Genomic DNA, 16,494 nt, shown 5'->3' on the forward strand with positions numbered 1-16,494 from the left:
AAGATGTATCCATATCATTATTTGGTAGAAAAAGATGCACCAGATTTGGAAGGAAACAAAGGTGTTGAGGCCTCTAAGAAATCAAAATGGGAGTGAATCCCAAAGTATTCAAAATCAACATCAAGGAATTTGATTGTTCCTCCTCCCAATGGGTGTGACAATTTTAAGGCTGCTTCACTTCCATGAGAGGGGATGGTTGAGTTTTGAGATTTCATCCTTGACGGGTGGGAGGAAATCTATAGAAAATTTGGATGAGCTATAGGGGGTTGAGGTCTAAGATGGTAATTCAACAGTTGTGAAAAGGAAAAGGAATAAAGCTAAGCTCAACATGCATCTTCAATCCCATGCCAAAAAATAAAAAAAGTCCTAAACTGGTGTTTGCATTTTGTGGTCTTGGGCCATCTATTTTTGTATGTGCCCATTAATGGGTTGTGGCTATTATTTTGAATCCATAAATGTACAAATAATTTTTATTTTAATAAATAGAGGGTACAACCCCTTTGCTACCATTTAATGATTAAAAAACACAGATAATAAGATAATAATATTATAATAAAAATAATTAATAAAAATAATAATATAATAATAACATAATAATGAAAATATTATAATATAATTATAAAAATAATAATAATATATTAATAAAAATAAAATTATCTCTATAATCAATATAGGGGAAGTGGTCGAGTTACCACCCATGTTCCAATAATCGTTCACTCCTTATTCACCCAACCCACCAATTACTAACTTTAAAGAAACCAAAAATAGTATAATTGTAATGTGTGTGTTCTTTAATTAGGTCCTATGTATCAATTCATTTTTATTATCCTTTGGTCTTTAGTGTCTTTGATTTTACCCCTCTTGTCTTTCTACTCTCTTTGAGTTTTGTATACTTCCTTCCCCCTTCTCCCCTCACCCGCCACTCATTTTTAGTGTGTCTTAGTTTGAAACATACCATTTCTTCTTCTCCTTATATGCACTCTTTCATACTAATTATGGATCAAAGAGTGTAATCGAAAACATTGATGCAAAAAACTCTCACACAATCGAATCCAAAATTAGAAAAACATTAGTATAATGGATTGTGGAAATCTAATGTCATTAATTAAAAAGCCCATGAAAATATTTTGGATCTACCAATAGTCACCCCTAGTAGTTAAAATTTTAATATTTAATTAGAGAAGTTGTGCAGCTTTATTGTTACCCATGGTGCACGAGTACGGGGCATTTGTGCATAATTATTCATAAAAATAGTTATTAAATGAAAATGTATTGGTTCTTAGAGTAATATGTATTGGATTAGTGATGCAAATTTTTAAGTAGTTGTATTTCAGAGTTATTCACATATCTTTAAGTAGGTATCGGACGACACTTCGAAATGACCACTTTTAAATCCTTGGGTGTATAATGGATCTCCAAGCATTCATCTTTACTACCTTACAAGCTAGAACAATAGCTATAAGTAGTTGCATACAGTACTCAGAAGCTAAAACAATAGCTACATGCAATTAAATTGCATACAAAGACGACGACAAAAAAATCATCTAAGTTCGATGTACCGTTTAGGAGCTTAAGATGTCTATCTATATAATGCTTCTAGATTCGATTATGTGAGTATTTTGCATCAACGTTTCAGATCACACTCGGTGCTCTCTATCATCCTGGTGATAGATCACATAGTGTGAATCAAAAAGTTGATGCAAAAAAACTCACACAATTGAACTTCTAATACTCTTCCCCTAATTTAACAATATAATATTTTTAAATATACACTCCAATATGATATCTCTCGTCATCCCCTACATATTTTTTTATAAATATAAATATATACCATCTATCAATGAAAATCACACGTAAGGGAATGGAGCACGACTTTATCCGAAACCAAGGGATAAGGTGCGTGTACGCAATTCTGGCTATTACATAGACCAACATTTATTATGGTGTACTACATAGTAAATACTAATCATTTAGACTGCGGTCTTGACCTTGTTCACCTAATTCAAAGAGCATTTAGGACACAGTAACATATAATCCCCTAACGAGGCATTTGGTTGATTTTTAATCACTTTAGGGAAAATAATAAAATGATACAATTTAATATCCGCACGGTTGTGGATAAAGATCAGATAAGAAGGCAGCCTTGGAATTCTGGGAAATACTATATACGTAGACGCCTAGGTAACTGACCTGTAAATGACTGACTAGATCCTCGTATAGCACAGCAGAAGACAGAAATATTGAATATTCCAATGTCAGGTTCCATGGCAGCGAATTCCAGGACGGCCTCGCTTCTCCTGTTTCCCTTCCCCAACGCCACCAAACCAGAGAAATTGAAATGGATCTTCACACAGAGTTTCAGGAACATGCTTACCATAATCTTCTGCCTGGCCGTCTGGTTAATAGGTCGTATTTTCCATGCTCTTAATACCTTCCTTCCCTCTTATGTTTCTGCGCTTGCAGACATCAGCCGTAAAGGAGAGAAAGGTATTGTTAACGCTCAGGCTCCAAATTCTCTCGTCGGAATCGCAATTGGCAGAGCGCTCAACCAGGCAAGCAGCCATTTTAATATGCTAATTTCAAGAATTTTTCTGTATAAAACCCTACATCAAAAATAAATAAAAAAGCTCGCTCTTTAAAATATCTAGTTTTAATTCAGGGATTTTGTGCAGGTATTGGCTCTGGTAATTGAGACTCCTGTTAATTCGCGGAAATATGATTTCGTGAGAGCTTTGGCGGATAAAATGATAGAAGAGAATTTGAAAAACGACTCTTTGAAAGAGGTGAATCGAACAGCACTTTCTGCTGGATTTGGCCGAACTGTGAAGCTCTTGATTTCGGCTCTGCGCGACCAGCAGACGGCTGGAACGACATGGAAAATGATTCGGCGGATTCCCTTCGGGGAATATCTTAATAAACATCTTTCTACGGCTAACGATTCTTTGCTTTCCACAAGTATGGTGACCGAATCTGTTTTAGCTGAGAAATTGGTAGCGGATTTGTTGTGGTTTGCGGAAAAATTAGAGGCATGTTGTGGTATTGAAGAAGCGATTGCTCAGTGGAGCGAGGCCGGCATCTTGGCGAATCTCTCCATGTCTGCGAACCCACGTGTCCAGGGGTCTCTGGTGAGAGTTTCAGGTTAGTTTCAAAACCCTAGCTTTTAAAGATGAAAAAAACTCTGACACGAGTAAATCGAGAAACAATTTCAATATACCCTAGCTTTTAAAGATGAAAAGAACTCTTGACACAAGCAAATCCAGAAACAATTGCAATATACCCTAGCTTTTGTTTCATTTGATGAAATATTGTAGGTTTAGGGAAATCTGACGTAATTGATTTGCAGTGTATCTGTTGAAAGAGGTGGCAAAGGAAGAGACGGAAGAAAGGAAGGTGAAAATGATGATGATCTGGATGCCGCTCTTGGCCAATGCCGCCAATGGAGTGGAAAGCGTTGTTTTGTCCGCTAGGGAGAAAAGTGAGGTTGAAAGAGTGGTGGAGCAGATGATTCAAGAATTGGCGGACATGAAAGACAAAGAAGCCGTGCTTGCGAATTGGCTCCACCATTACGCGCGCTCAAATTCTGACTGGCCAAATTTACAGACATGTTACAATCAATGGTGTGGCCTTTCCAGAAGCACCTTATGTTGAATGCATTCATCCTGGCTGTAAATTAGTCTATCCTGCTGTAAGAATTCAAGATTCCGCATTTTGGATTTTCCCTTTTATTATTATTATTAATTTATTGTTGTTTCTATTTTAAACGAAATTGTATGGTTCCAACATTTGTTTTCCTATTTGTCTTCCTGTTAATTCAGCAAAGGAATACACGTAAATATGTAATTAAGAGGAGACGGTATTAATAAATTAATAATAATAACTATGATTTTCAAAGTCATAAAAGAATGTTCAAAGGACTTGCTTCTCAATGTGGTAGGGAAGTTCTTTGTTGAATCTCTACCATTTAGAATTCTATTCAATGATCAAATTTAGTATTGTTAAGTTTTAACAAACATGAGTAAATTTATGTTTATAAATTAATTTTTATGTTTGTAGAGATGATATCACTTTGTAGTAGTTTTGATATGTATTTGTAAAATTATTTATATATTTTTTTAATATTTAAAATTTACTCACATTTATATTCTTCTCCCAAGTCCTTATATTTGAATTAATGGTTCAATATAATAATTGAACACACTTGAGTAACCATGTTTGATATGTCGTATCCTTTTGTTAAGTGACAGTATAAGTAATTTAGTAAGAGCTAATAGTTAACAAATGTAGGATGTCTAAAAGTGGGTTAGATTTTATTTTTTTATACAATACCTAGAATATAAATTAACATATTTTGCAATTAAAAATAATGACTGGTAGAGAATCATATATATATAATTGTCTGTTGGATTGTGTTTGATTGGTTGATCAATTGATAGTGTGTGCGTGTGATGGATGGTTGTAGTTAATCATAGCAGCCCCGTTGAGACTAGGTCATTATGATAAATGTCTGATGTAGTCTAGGATTACCATGATCGATTACCTATTGAGACCCGAAGATACTTGATCAAAGTATCTGTTGATAGTCTAGGTGTGTGTGAGTCGATGTACCTATGCAGACAGAGTAATTGGCTTGATTGGGTTAATGGGAGATGATGTAGGGTATGTGATGTTGATTACCAAGATGGGGAGGGTGAGGGGGGGTTTGATGTTAGATAGAAGAAATGAAGGACCTATGACGCATTCCTATGGAAGAAGAGGAAAATAGAGTATCCATTGTCATTACTATGTATGAATGATATGCAGCTATTTATGAATGTATGGATGGATGGAATGCAATGGAATGCAATATATACAAATGAGATGGAATGACGATCCATAGTGCTTTATTTTTCATCATTGAACTTTTGAATTGTTGTAAGAAAATACAAGCAACTTGACATAATGATTCAAGATGACCTGAGTATTCCTTTCATGGATTTTGATATAGCAAGTTAATACAAGCAACTTGATATAATGGATCAAGTTGACCTGAGTATTGCTTGCAGAACAGACAAGGATTATCTCCTTTCATGCATGACTTGGATCACCCTCCTTGATCTTAGGCTGATCATATCCTGAGACAAGTGCATACTGTACTAAGACATAAAACCTTTATCCAGTTGGATGAGGTAGGAGGAACCAAAGAAAGAGCATTCGTACCTGCAAACAAACAACATATACAAAAAAATAAAGAATAAAGAATATGGATCCTTGATAATGGTTCATGCTCATATGGTCGAGGTATATGTTGTAGTCAGCAAGTCGTAATGATCTGTGACTGTATTTTGCCTATGATCACGTAGCTTAGTGAACTTCCCACGTAGACACCATTAGTACATGCCCCAAAATTTCATCGAAACAATTCGCAGAAGATACACAAATAATGTTGTAGGAATCTGATATATATATAAACGAATAAATAAACTACAAATTAACCAAGTACTTGATAGCTTAAACAAAATTTTCTTATCAAAGAAAATGTCATCTTGTCTTTGTTTTGGTAAGGAAGGATGTATCCTTGTTTAAACAGTTTGCGTGTTTGATGTTGATTGTTTGGTCGATGTGATAAGTGGTCATTTGTTTGGAGTATGTCGCAATGTTGTTTGGTATCCACTTTGAAGAATATATGTATAGGGTGTTGCCATGTTTTTGATTGATTTTTGATGTTTTTTGATATTTTTGGATTTTGTGAGATAGTTTTCAAATGTTTTTGGTATTTTGATGATTGTTTTCAATATTTTTGGTATTTTGATTGTTGTTTTGAATGTTTTTGGATTTTGTGAGATAGTTTTCAATGAAGAACCCAACGAATCACAAGATAATGTAGAATCCACTTCCATCAAATAGGTTAAGGGCATTGCCCCCAGTTTTTTTTTTAGACATGACTATGGAAAAGCGGGATATAAGATGCATGAAGTACTTTCTTGTTTGCAGCTATCATTTGATAGTCCACATTTGCATATGATTATCGGGCTTCATAAAGAAATGATTATCGGGCTACAATAACCAGCCATGACTTTGGATGGATGGATGAGTGGATGAAATGAATGTGATCGCAACAAGTCTGAAAGACAATGGAGCCATAGCCTTTACGAGTGGCGCCTGTTTGCCAGGTTTTCACCATTGCACTTACCCAAGGTGCCACCGGAGTGGTTGTTCACCATTTGGATGCATGGTTTTTCTTTACTTTTTTGATGTTTTTATATTTTCTTCAGGACATTTATCTGAATGTTTTTGGATTGATTTTCTGGTATGTATGAGAGCCTGATACTTTGTACAACTTTTACGTATAAAATCATTTGAGGTGCATTTTGTTGATCGGATCTGCTAGCGATTCTCCTTCTGAAGTAGCCAACTGATATGCCTCGGACCCAAATACAACAGTGATAACATATGGACCCAGCCAATTTGATTCAAACTTCTCCTGATGTTCTCTGTTTGGTTGGTTACGAGGATTCTCTCGAAGAACAAGATCACCTACCTAAAATGTACGAGGTCGAACTTGGTGATTGTAGCTTCTGCTCATGTGCTGTTGATAGGCTTTGAGATGATTGTATGCAGCTTGTCGCTTCTCATCAAGTAGTTCTAAGTCCTGAAGACGTGATACTCTGTATGCTTCATCATCTATCAGATTATGCAAGGAAACTCGTAGTGATGGTATCTCAACCTCAATAGGTAAGATAGCTTCGGCACCATAGATCAATGAATAGGGGGTTGCGCCTGTAGGGGTTCGAATGCTAGTTCGATATGCCCATAGTGCTGGATTCAATTGAACATGCCAATCACAGCCAACATCGTTGACTGTCTTCTTGAGGATTCTCAATATGTTTTTATTTGATGCTTTAGCCTGACCATTGCCTTGTGGGTAATAGGGGGTAGAAAAGCGGTGTTGGATATGAAACTTTTCATAGAGCTCACGAACATCTTGATTTTTGAAAGGAAACCCGTTATCTATGATAATGGACATGGGGACACCATACCGGCAGATGATGTAATTAAGGATGAATGAGGCGATCTGCTTGCTGGTGACTTTGGTAAGTGGAATAGCTTCGATCCACTTTGTGAAGTATTCGGTGGCGGTAATAATAAATTTGTGGCCGTTGGATGAAGATGGATGAATTTTACCCACAAGGTCAAGGCCCCATTGACAAAAAGGCCATGGTATTGTAATTGGTTGTAGTTCCTGTGCTGGTGCATGTATCAGGTCTCCATGGACTTGGCATTTCTTGCACTTTCTGACAAAGTAGTAGGAGTCTTTTTCCATAGATGGCCAATAGTATCCATTGCGCAGGAGTTTCTTGGCTAGTGACGGACCACTTGAGTGAGTCTCATAAATTCCTTCGTGTACCTCTTCCAAGGCCTTTGTTATCTCATCTTGTTCCAGACATCGAAGAAGAGTAGCATCAAGACTGCGTCGGTATAGGGTTTCAGCAATAATGGTATATCGAGCGGTTTGGCGAATGAAAGTTTTACGTTGGTTATTTAATTGGTTAGGAGGAAGGGTATGATCATGGAGATAGGTGTAAAACTCACCGTACCATGGGGATTCAGAACTAACAAGGCGACATATCATCTTGGATTCGGGGATATCATAAGCGGGAATCCAAAGTTGTTCGACCAAGAACTCATAGTGTGTTGAATTTTTTGGAAGATCTAGGAGAGATGCAATAGTAGCCATAGCGTCAATAGCTCGATTCTAATATCTAGGTATCTGCTCAAAGGTGATAGTAGCAAATGATGCCTTTAGACTATCCACCATTTGCTTCTATGGCATGAGCTTGTCATCCTTGGTCTGATATTCATCGGTTCCTTGTCGAATGACCAGTTGGGAGTCGCCATATACTTGGAGTTTTTGTAACTTCCATTGTATGGCTAGCCTGAGTCCTGTGATCAAAGCCTCATATCCAGCTATGTTATTTGTGCATGGAAATGTGAGCCTGTAAGACTTTGGGATGTTGTCACCTTGAGGTGTGATAAACAAAATGCCTACCCCCGAGCCATGCCTAGTGTATGAACCATCAAAGTATAGCTTCCATGGTTGTACCTCTGTGATCATGAATATCTCTTCATCTGGAAAATTGTAAATGAGGGGATGATCGCCTATGAGAGGTGCATCGGCCAACTGATCTGCAATAGCTTGCCCTATGATAGCCTTACGGTCCACATACTCGATGTCAAATTCACTGAGAATCATCACCCATTTGGCCAAGCGACTTGTCAATGCTGCTTTGTTGAGTAAGTACTTTAGTGGATTGATCTTTGCAATGAGTTGCACCTTGTGTGTTAACAGATAGTGCCTCAATTTAGTGGCTGCCAAGATTACTGCTAGGCAAGCTTGCTCAATAGGGGTGTAATTGAGTTCATAGCCAACCAGTGTACTAGAAATATAGTAAACTGCACACTCTTTCCCTTCTGCATTGTGTTGTGCCAATAGTACTCCCAAAGCTGTATTAGTTGCTGAAATATAGAGTAGTAGAGGCCTACTTGGATCTGGTGGGATCAGCAATGGTATATTCATGAGATAGTCTTTGAGCATCTGGAATGCTTGCTGGCACCTAGCATCCCACTGAAAGCAGATATTCTTGTGTAGCAGGTGTGTAAATGGGTGACACTTATCTGTCAGTTGTGCGATGAATCTGGGGATAGATTGGAGCCGCCCTTGTAGTGTCCTGAGCTGACTGATATTCTTTGGAGGTGGCATGTCCATGATTGCCTTGACTTTTGTTGGATCGACCTCAATACCTTTGCTTGAGACAATGTATCCTAGAAGATTTTAAGGGAAACCATTAAAGTCTTAAGAAGACTTTAAGGGAAGCCATTAAGTTCGAAGACTTTAAGGGAAACCATTAAAGACTTAAGAAGACTATAGAAGGAAGCCATTGAGTTTGAAGACTTTAAGGGAAACCATTAAAGGCTTGAGAAGACTCTAGAAGGAAGCCATTGAGTTTGAAGACTTTAAGGGAAACCATTAAAGGCTTGAGAAGACTCTAGAAGGAAGTCATTAAGTTTGAAGACTTTAAGGGAAACCATTAAAGGTTTCAAGTGGGTGAGGATAAATAGGATTTATTTAAAATAGTTGTGCAACTTGCATTTGTAGGAAAATGCAAGTGGGTGGAGGGTAAAAGTGATTTAAATAAATATTAATTTATTTAAATGTGAGAGATGGGATTTTGGGGGTTTTAAATAAATATTAATTTATTTAAATGTGAGAGAAGATTTAATTAAACAAATATGATTTATTTATTTAATTAATGGTTTGAATTTGGTTAAGTGAATTAAATCAAATAAACTGAATAATTTATTTAATTAATAGGAGAAGAGGGTTAAGATGAATTAATTAAATATTACTTTAATTAATTATTGATTGATGGTTAAATAATCAAATAAATACTAAATATTAATTTAATTAAGTGGACAAATTTATGTGACTACATTTGCCCCTCTTTGAAACGGTGCAATTTTATCGCGTCATTTCAAAGAAAGAAAAATAGGTGTGAAGAAATGCCCCATAAAATGTTAATTTGATGGGTGGTATGCCCCCTCGAGAGATGGGCCGAAATTTTTTGAAAAATTGGGCGATCTCTTGAAAAAGAATGAAAAGTGGAGGGGAGGTAGAATAGAAGAAATTAGAACTAATGATGAAAGAATGGGAGAAAATGGAGTGAATACGAAGAAACAACAAGCCAGTGAGTACCTTGAGGTCATGTAAGAGATACATAGTAGATGTAGTGTGTGGTTTGGATTGATGCTATACAATTCATCAAAATTGGTTGGACAATCTGGTGCAATCGGTTTAATTGCCCCAGTCAAGTCAAAGCGTGACAGTTGATGTCAGTTGGTCTCTTGGACAGGATAAAGTCTGAGTAAGTGAATCAAAGTGACTTGATGTGACTTAGACAATTGATGTAATTGCTTGATGAAGTCAAGGTATTTGAAGCAAAATACTCATTGAGACTTAGACAATTGATGTAATTGTCCATTGGATTGTGTTTGATTGGTTGATCAATTGATAGTGTGTGCATGTGATGGATGGTTGTGGTGAATCATAGCAGCCCCGTTGAGACTAGGTCATTATGATAAATGTCTGTTGTAGTCTAGGTTTTCCATAATCGATTACCTGTTGAGACCCAAAGATACTTGATCAGAGTATCTGTTGATAGTCTAGGTGTGTGTGAGTCGATGTGCCTGTGTAGACAGAGTAATTGGCTTGATTGGGTTGATGGGAGATGATGTAGGGTATGCGATGTTGATTACCAAAATGGGAAGGGTGGGGGGGGGGGGTTCGATGTTAGATAGAAGAAATGGAGGACCTATGACGCATTCCTATGGAAGAAGAGGAAAATAAAGTATCCATTGTCATTACTATGTATGAATGATATGCAGCTATTTATGAATGTATGGATGGATGGAATGCAATATATACAAATGAGATGGAATGACGATCCATAGTGCTTTATTTTTCATCATTGAGATTTTGAATTGTTGTAAGAAAATACAAGCAACTTGACATAATGATTCAAGATGACCTGAGTATTCCTTTCATGGATTTTGATATAGCAAGTTAATACAAACAACTTGATATAATGGATCAAGTTGACCTGAGTATTGCTTGCAGAACAAACAAGGATTATCTCCTTTCATGCATGACTTGGATCGTCATCCTTGATCTTAGGTTGATCATATCCTGAGACAAGTGCATACCGTACTAAGAGATAAAACCTTTATCCAGTTGGATGAGGTAGGAGGAACCAAAGAAAGAGCATTTGTACCTGCAAACAAACAACATATACAAAAAATAAAGAATAAAGAATATAGATCCTCGATAATGGTTCATGCTCATATGGTCGAGGTATACGTTGTAGTCAGCAAGCCGTAATGATCTATGACTGTATTTTGCCTATGATCACATAGCTTAGTGAACTTTCCACATAGACACCATTAGTACATGCCCCAGAACTTCATCGGAATAATTCGTAGAGGATACACAAACAATGCTGTAAGATCCTGATATAAATAACCCACAAATCAACCAAGTATTTGATAGCTTAAACAAAATTTTCTTGTCAAAGAAAATGTCATCTTGTCTTTGTTTTGGTAAGGAAGGATGCATCCTTGTTGAAGACAGGTTGAGTGTTGATGTTGATTGTTTGGTTGATTGATAAGTGGTCATCGTTTGATTATTTCACAATGTTTGTTTGGTATCTGCTTTGAAAAACGTATGTTTGATAAGTAACCTTAGGGAAACTTCTAGGATACATTGTCTCAAGCAAAGGTAGTGAGGTCGATCCAGCAAAAGTCAAGGCAATCATGGACAGGTATATCAAGAGAGATATTAAGCATGAAATAGAAATCATATAAACATAGAATAAAATAGCTAATCAAGATTCTCATAGTTGCTCCTCTCTTGTTCCTCTCATCTCCAAGTTCCACATGAGTGTAGCTCTCAGCTTTTAGCACTAGCCATGGATGCCATATGGAGATTCAAGATGGTTGAAAATGATAAATAAATTCTATGAAAGTGTAGATAGTGATGCTATGAAAAAACTTTATGCTAATACCAGTATAACAACAATACTCCAATGCTTCCTCCTTTTCTTGAGGAGAAGGGTTCTATTTATAGAAGAAATGGGGAAATGAAGGGTTAAGATTGAGCAATCTTAACAAGGGTTAGAATTGAAAGATATTCAATCCATTTGAGACTTTCAACCCAATCCCATGTTGACAAGTGTCACCATGAGGAGGCTTGAGAGGAGAGATAAGGAACATTAAATGCTTGAGGGGACATGATGGCTACCCTAGTCAAAGAAATAAATTCTTTGAAGAGACCCATGAGTCAAAAGGATGGTTAAGTTAGAGGAAAGTCTCTAACCAAAGGTAAAAGGTGAGTTAACCATAAATGGCTATGTAAGAGCCTTTAATGGTTTGGAAGACTTTAGAGGTTAACCATTTGAAGACTTAAAGCCTTAAATGTCTTTCAAAGACTTTGAGGGTTTTGAGAAGTGACTCCAAGTTGCTTAGAAATGTGACAATATTTAGGGGATGGAATAGGCTAATTAGGAGGTTAGAAGAATCTAGAAGGGGGTTAGGATTGCAAGTGGGTTTTGTAGGAGAATGCAATGGGAGGAATTTTGGGATTTTCAATTAAAATAAAATCATTTATTTCAATTAAATGGTGTAATTTGCATTTGGATAGATATTTAAATAAATATTAATTTATTTAAATGTGAATGTGAATTTTGGATTTAAATAAATCTTAATTTATTTACATGAGAAAAAGTTAGATAAAGCATTTAAATGCTTGAAGACTTTGAGGGAAACCATTAAAGGCTTAAGAAGACTCTAGAAATAAGCCATTAAGTTTGAAGACTTTAAGGGAAACCGTTAAAGTCTTAAGAAGACTTTAAGGGAAGCCATTAAGTTTGAAGACTTTAAGGGAAACCATTAAAGGCTTAAGAAGACTCTTAGAAGGAAGCCATTAAGTTTGAAGACTTTAAGGGAAACCATTAAAGGTTTCAAGTGGGTGAGGATAAATATGATTTTAAATAAATAATTTATTTAAAATAGTTGTGCAACTTGCATTTGTAGGAAAATGCAAGTGGGTGGAGGATAAAGGTGATTTAAATAAATAATTTATTTAAAATAGTTGTGCAACTTGCATTTGTAAGAAAATGCAAGTGGGTGGAGGATAAAGGCGATTTAAATAAATAATTAGTCACATAAATATGTCCACTTAATTAAATGAATATTTAGTGTTTATTTGATTATTTAACCATCAATCAATAATTAATTAAATTAATATTTAATTAATTCATCTTAACCCTCTTCTCCTATTAATTAAATAAATTATTCAGTTTATTTGATTTAATTCACTTAACCAAATTAAGACCATTAATTAAATAAATAAATCATATTTGTTTAATTAAATCTTCTCTCACATTTAAATAAATTAATATTTATTTAAAACCCCCAAAATCCCATCTCTCACATTTAAATAAATTAACATTTATTTAAATCACCTTTATCCTCCACCCACTTGCATTTTCCTACAAATGCAAGTTGCACAACTATTTTAAATAAATCCTATTTATCCTCACCCACTTGAAACCTTTAATGGTTTCCCTTAAAGTCTTCAAACTTAATGGCTTCCTTCTAGAGTCTTCTCAAGCCTTTAATGGTTTCCCTTAAAGTCTTCAAACTCAATGGCTTCCTTCTAGAGTCTTCTCAAGCCTTTAATGGTTTCCCTTAAAGTCTTCAAACTCAATGACTTCCTTCTATAGTCTTCTTAAGCCTTTAATAGTTTCCCTTAAAGTCTTCAAACCTAATGGCTTCCCTTAAAGTCTTCTTAAGACTTTAATGGTTTCCCTTAAAATCTTCAAACTTAATGGCTTCCTTCTAGAGTCTTTTTAAGCCTTTAAATGTTTCCCTTAAAGTCTTAAAGCATTTAATGCTTTATCTTCCTTTTTCTCATTTAAATAAATTAATATTTATTTGAAATGCAAATTACACCATTTAATTGAAATGAATGATTTTATTTCAATTGAAAATCCCAAAATTCCCCCCACTTGCATTCTCCTACAAAATCAACTTGCATGCCTAAATCCATTCTAGATTCTTCTAACTCCTTCTAATTAGCCTAATCCTATCCTAATCATTGTCACATTCCTAAATAAAAGGAAGTCACTTCTCAAAGCCCTCAAAGTCTTCAATAACCATTAAAGGTTTTATGTCTTCAAATGGTTAACCTCTAAAGTCTTCCAAACCATTAAAGACTCTTACACAACCATTTATGGTTAACTCACCTTTTACCTTTGGTTAGAGACTTTCCTCTAACTCAACCATCATTTTCACTCATGGGTCTCTTCAAAGCATTTATTTCTTTGACTAAGGTAACCATTTAACCCTTGCACATTCATTTATCCCTCGGATAAAAGGAATATCCATTAACCTAACCCTAACCCAACCCCCTAGGGTAACCATCATGTCCCCTCAAGCATTTAATGCTCCTTATCTCTCCTCTCAAGCCTCCTCATGGTGACACTTGTCAACATGAGATTGGGTTGAAAGTCTCACATGGATTGAATATCTTTCAATCCTAACCCTTGTTAAGATTTCTCAATCTTAACCCTTCATTTCCCCATTTCTTCTATAAATAGAACCCTTCTCCTCAAGCAAAGAAGAAAGATTTAGAGTATTGTTGTTATACTGGTATTAGCATAGATATTTTTCATAGCATCACTATCTACACTTGCATGGCATTTTCTTATCATATTCAACCATCTTGAATCTCCATATGGCGTCCATGGCTAGTGCTAAAAGTTGAGAGCTACACTCATGTGGGACTTGGAGAGGAGAGGAACAAGGGAGGAGCAACTATGAGCATCTTGATTAGCATTTGGAGGAGTATAGTTTATCTATTCTATGTTTGTATGCTTTCTATTTCATGCTTAATATCTCTCTTGATATGCCTATTTAGGATAATCCTTTGTTTCTAACACTAACGTTTGTTTCTTGTGATCTTGTGTGTGTTGTCATCAAGCAGATTTTCTAATCCTTTTTGCAGAGCATCAGTATGTATATACATATATACATACAAACATATATGAAGATAATCAAAGAACAAATATTGTAGTACTCTGAATCTAATTTCCAAAATACTAAACTTTTTCAAAATTGTATAAGATTAAGGAGGTCAAATCCTTCCCGCACGAAAAACTGACCCTATTTTTTAAAAAAAAATATAACATAGTGTCTGATGCGCGCATCAAAAAAGTCATAGTTAGATTAAATATTTTGACAAATCCTTTGGCAGAAAGATAGTTAAGAGTGAGCACTAGAAGATGTGTATTTTTTTGTAATCTTTTGTTGAGTATGTTTTTTTTATGATTTTTCCAATCGAGCACATCCTGAAAAATTTGGTAGTCGTTCGTACGCGAAGCATAAGTTGCACTAAACAAATCGAAAATACAAAAAAAAAATTTAAAAATTGTAAAGAATCAAGTGCACTACAATAATATATAAAGTTTTTAAAATTTGGATAAGTATATCAAAAGTTATTCAAAAAATGGTGCACCTATGTCTGTGAGAACTATGGAGACACTAGTAAAAGAAATTCAATAATAATATGTTATTGTTGTTCAAATTGAAAACAAATTATATGGTTAGAAAGCTCAGAAGATGAGTGAAAATATGGTGGAAATTTTATAAATACCCACTTTATGAAGTGTAAACCTGATGATGACAAAGTCGATAAACCAAGTTGATAAAATAAAACACGTCAAAAATGAGAGAAATGGAGGGAAATCAAACTTTCAATCCGTAGCTTTGTCATCCAGGCCTATTTCCAAGCCTAAATAGTCAAAAGCGCGTATGGGGTACTTATAGTGTAAGCAGCACGTACGCACTTGTTTTCCTATAAACAGTGCGTATGCGCTACCTTTACTATAAACAGCGCGTACGTGCTATTGTATAATATGATATTCTATGTATAATATGTGTATATACATATTATATATGTAATATATAATATGTGTATAATATGACATTATATATATAATATGTTTATATACATATAATATGTTTATATATATAATATATTAAACATATATATATACACATGTAAGTGTGTCGTCTCTCCCTCTCAAACGCATACAAGGTCTCTCTCTCTCTCTCTCTCTCTCTCTCTCTCTCTCTCTCTCTCTCTCTCTCTCCATACCCCATCCCTCTTTCTCTTCTTCTCTCCCTCCATACCCCACTGCAACTGTGTCTGCACTTCTATAGAAGTAAGTGAATTTATTTCTTGTTTGCAACTTCCTCTTTGATTTTTATCATGTATCCTCTCCTAAAAAAATTGACTGATGGATTTTTGTGTGTATATTGGATAGGAGGAATAGGGTTTGAAATTGAACCATGGGTGTATTACCATGACAAACAAGGAAACCTGTAGCAATATTCTTCTTGAATGTGTTTTTAATGAGCTGAGCAGATGTGGAAAATAGCGTCAACAAAGCAACATGATGAGTCAAAGTACCTGCAATATGTTTTTTAGAAGAAAACAACAGGTAGGAAGAGAAAGAGGGAGAGTAACACAGATGATGTCCTGTAGAATGATAGTGGTGAGTATGCGAGAGTTCCCATGTTGTTACACAACACCTGTCACCTAAAGAAATTAAAGTTTGTTTTATGCATGGCAGTGGTAGTATATGATGATCATCACTTGTTAAACAGCTTGAAACAGTACATACCCATGAAATAAATCAAGTGTGTAATTCCTATAGTCACAATCGAGATCAGTCTTATAGCCTTGCAAATTTAATAGCATCATATGTTCTAGAACTTAAGCAGTACTCTTAGGGTTAGGTCAAGCTCTTACACTTGCTTTTTAGTGAAGCCTCGTTGTTTGTTCGCTTGGAGTCTCATTGTATGATGTTCTATTCATAACTTAAAATTTAACATATCATT

The 16,494-nt window shown here is 35.4% G+C and overlaps 1 protein-coding gene across 1 annotated transcript; it reads left to right on the forward strand.

Annotated features, from left to right (window-relative positions):
* Positions 1 to 2,086: 2,086 nt before the first annotated feature.
* Positions 2,087 to 3,792, forward strand: LOC131048480 (uncharacterized). The gene is made up of 3 exons (XM_057982436.2): positions 2,087 to 2,552; positions 2,673 to 3,138; positions 3,344 to 3,792. The coding sequence occupies exons 1-3, from the start codon at positions 2,253 to 2,255 to the stop codon at positions 3,646 to 3,648; spliced, it is 1,071 nt and encodes a 356-aa protein (XP_057838419.2). The 5' UTR covers positions 2,087 to 2,252; the 3' UTR covers positions 3,649 to 3,792.
* Positions 3,793 to 16,494: the final 12,702 nt, after the last annotated feature.

The sequence above is a fragment of the Cryptomeria japonica genome, chromosome 3, assembly GCF_030272615.1.
Source record: "Cryptomeria japonica chromosome 3, Sugi_1.0, whole genome shotgun sequence".
NCBI lineage: Eukaryota > Viridiplantae > Streptophyta > Pinopsida > Cupressales > Cupressaceae > Cryptomeria > Cryptomeria japonica.

Excerpts from the sequence above, each read along its gene's own strand:
- LOC131048480 (XM_057982436.2), top strand. The coding sequence starts at position 2,253 with ATGTCAGGTTCCATGGCAGCGAATTCCAGGACGGCCTCGCTTCTCCTG. Across the intron at positions 2,553-2,672 it reads TTGGCAGAGCGCTCAACCAG|GTATTGGCTCTGGTAATTGA; the intron begins GCAAGCAGCCAT and ends GATTTTGTGCAG. Across the intron at positions 3,139-3,343 it reads GTCTCTGGTGAGAGTTTCAG|TGTATCTGTTGAAAGAGGTG; the intron begins GTTAGTTTCAAA and ends ATTGATTTGCAG.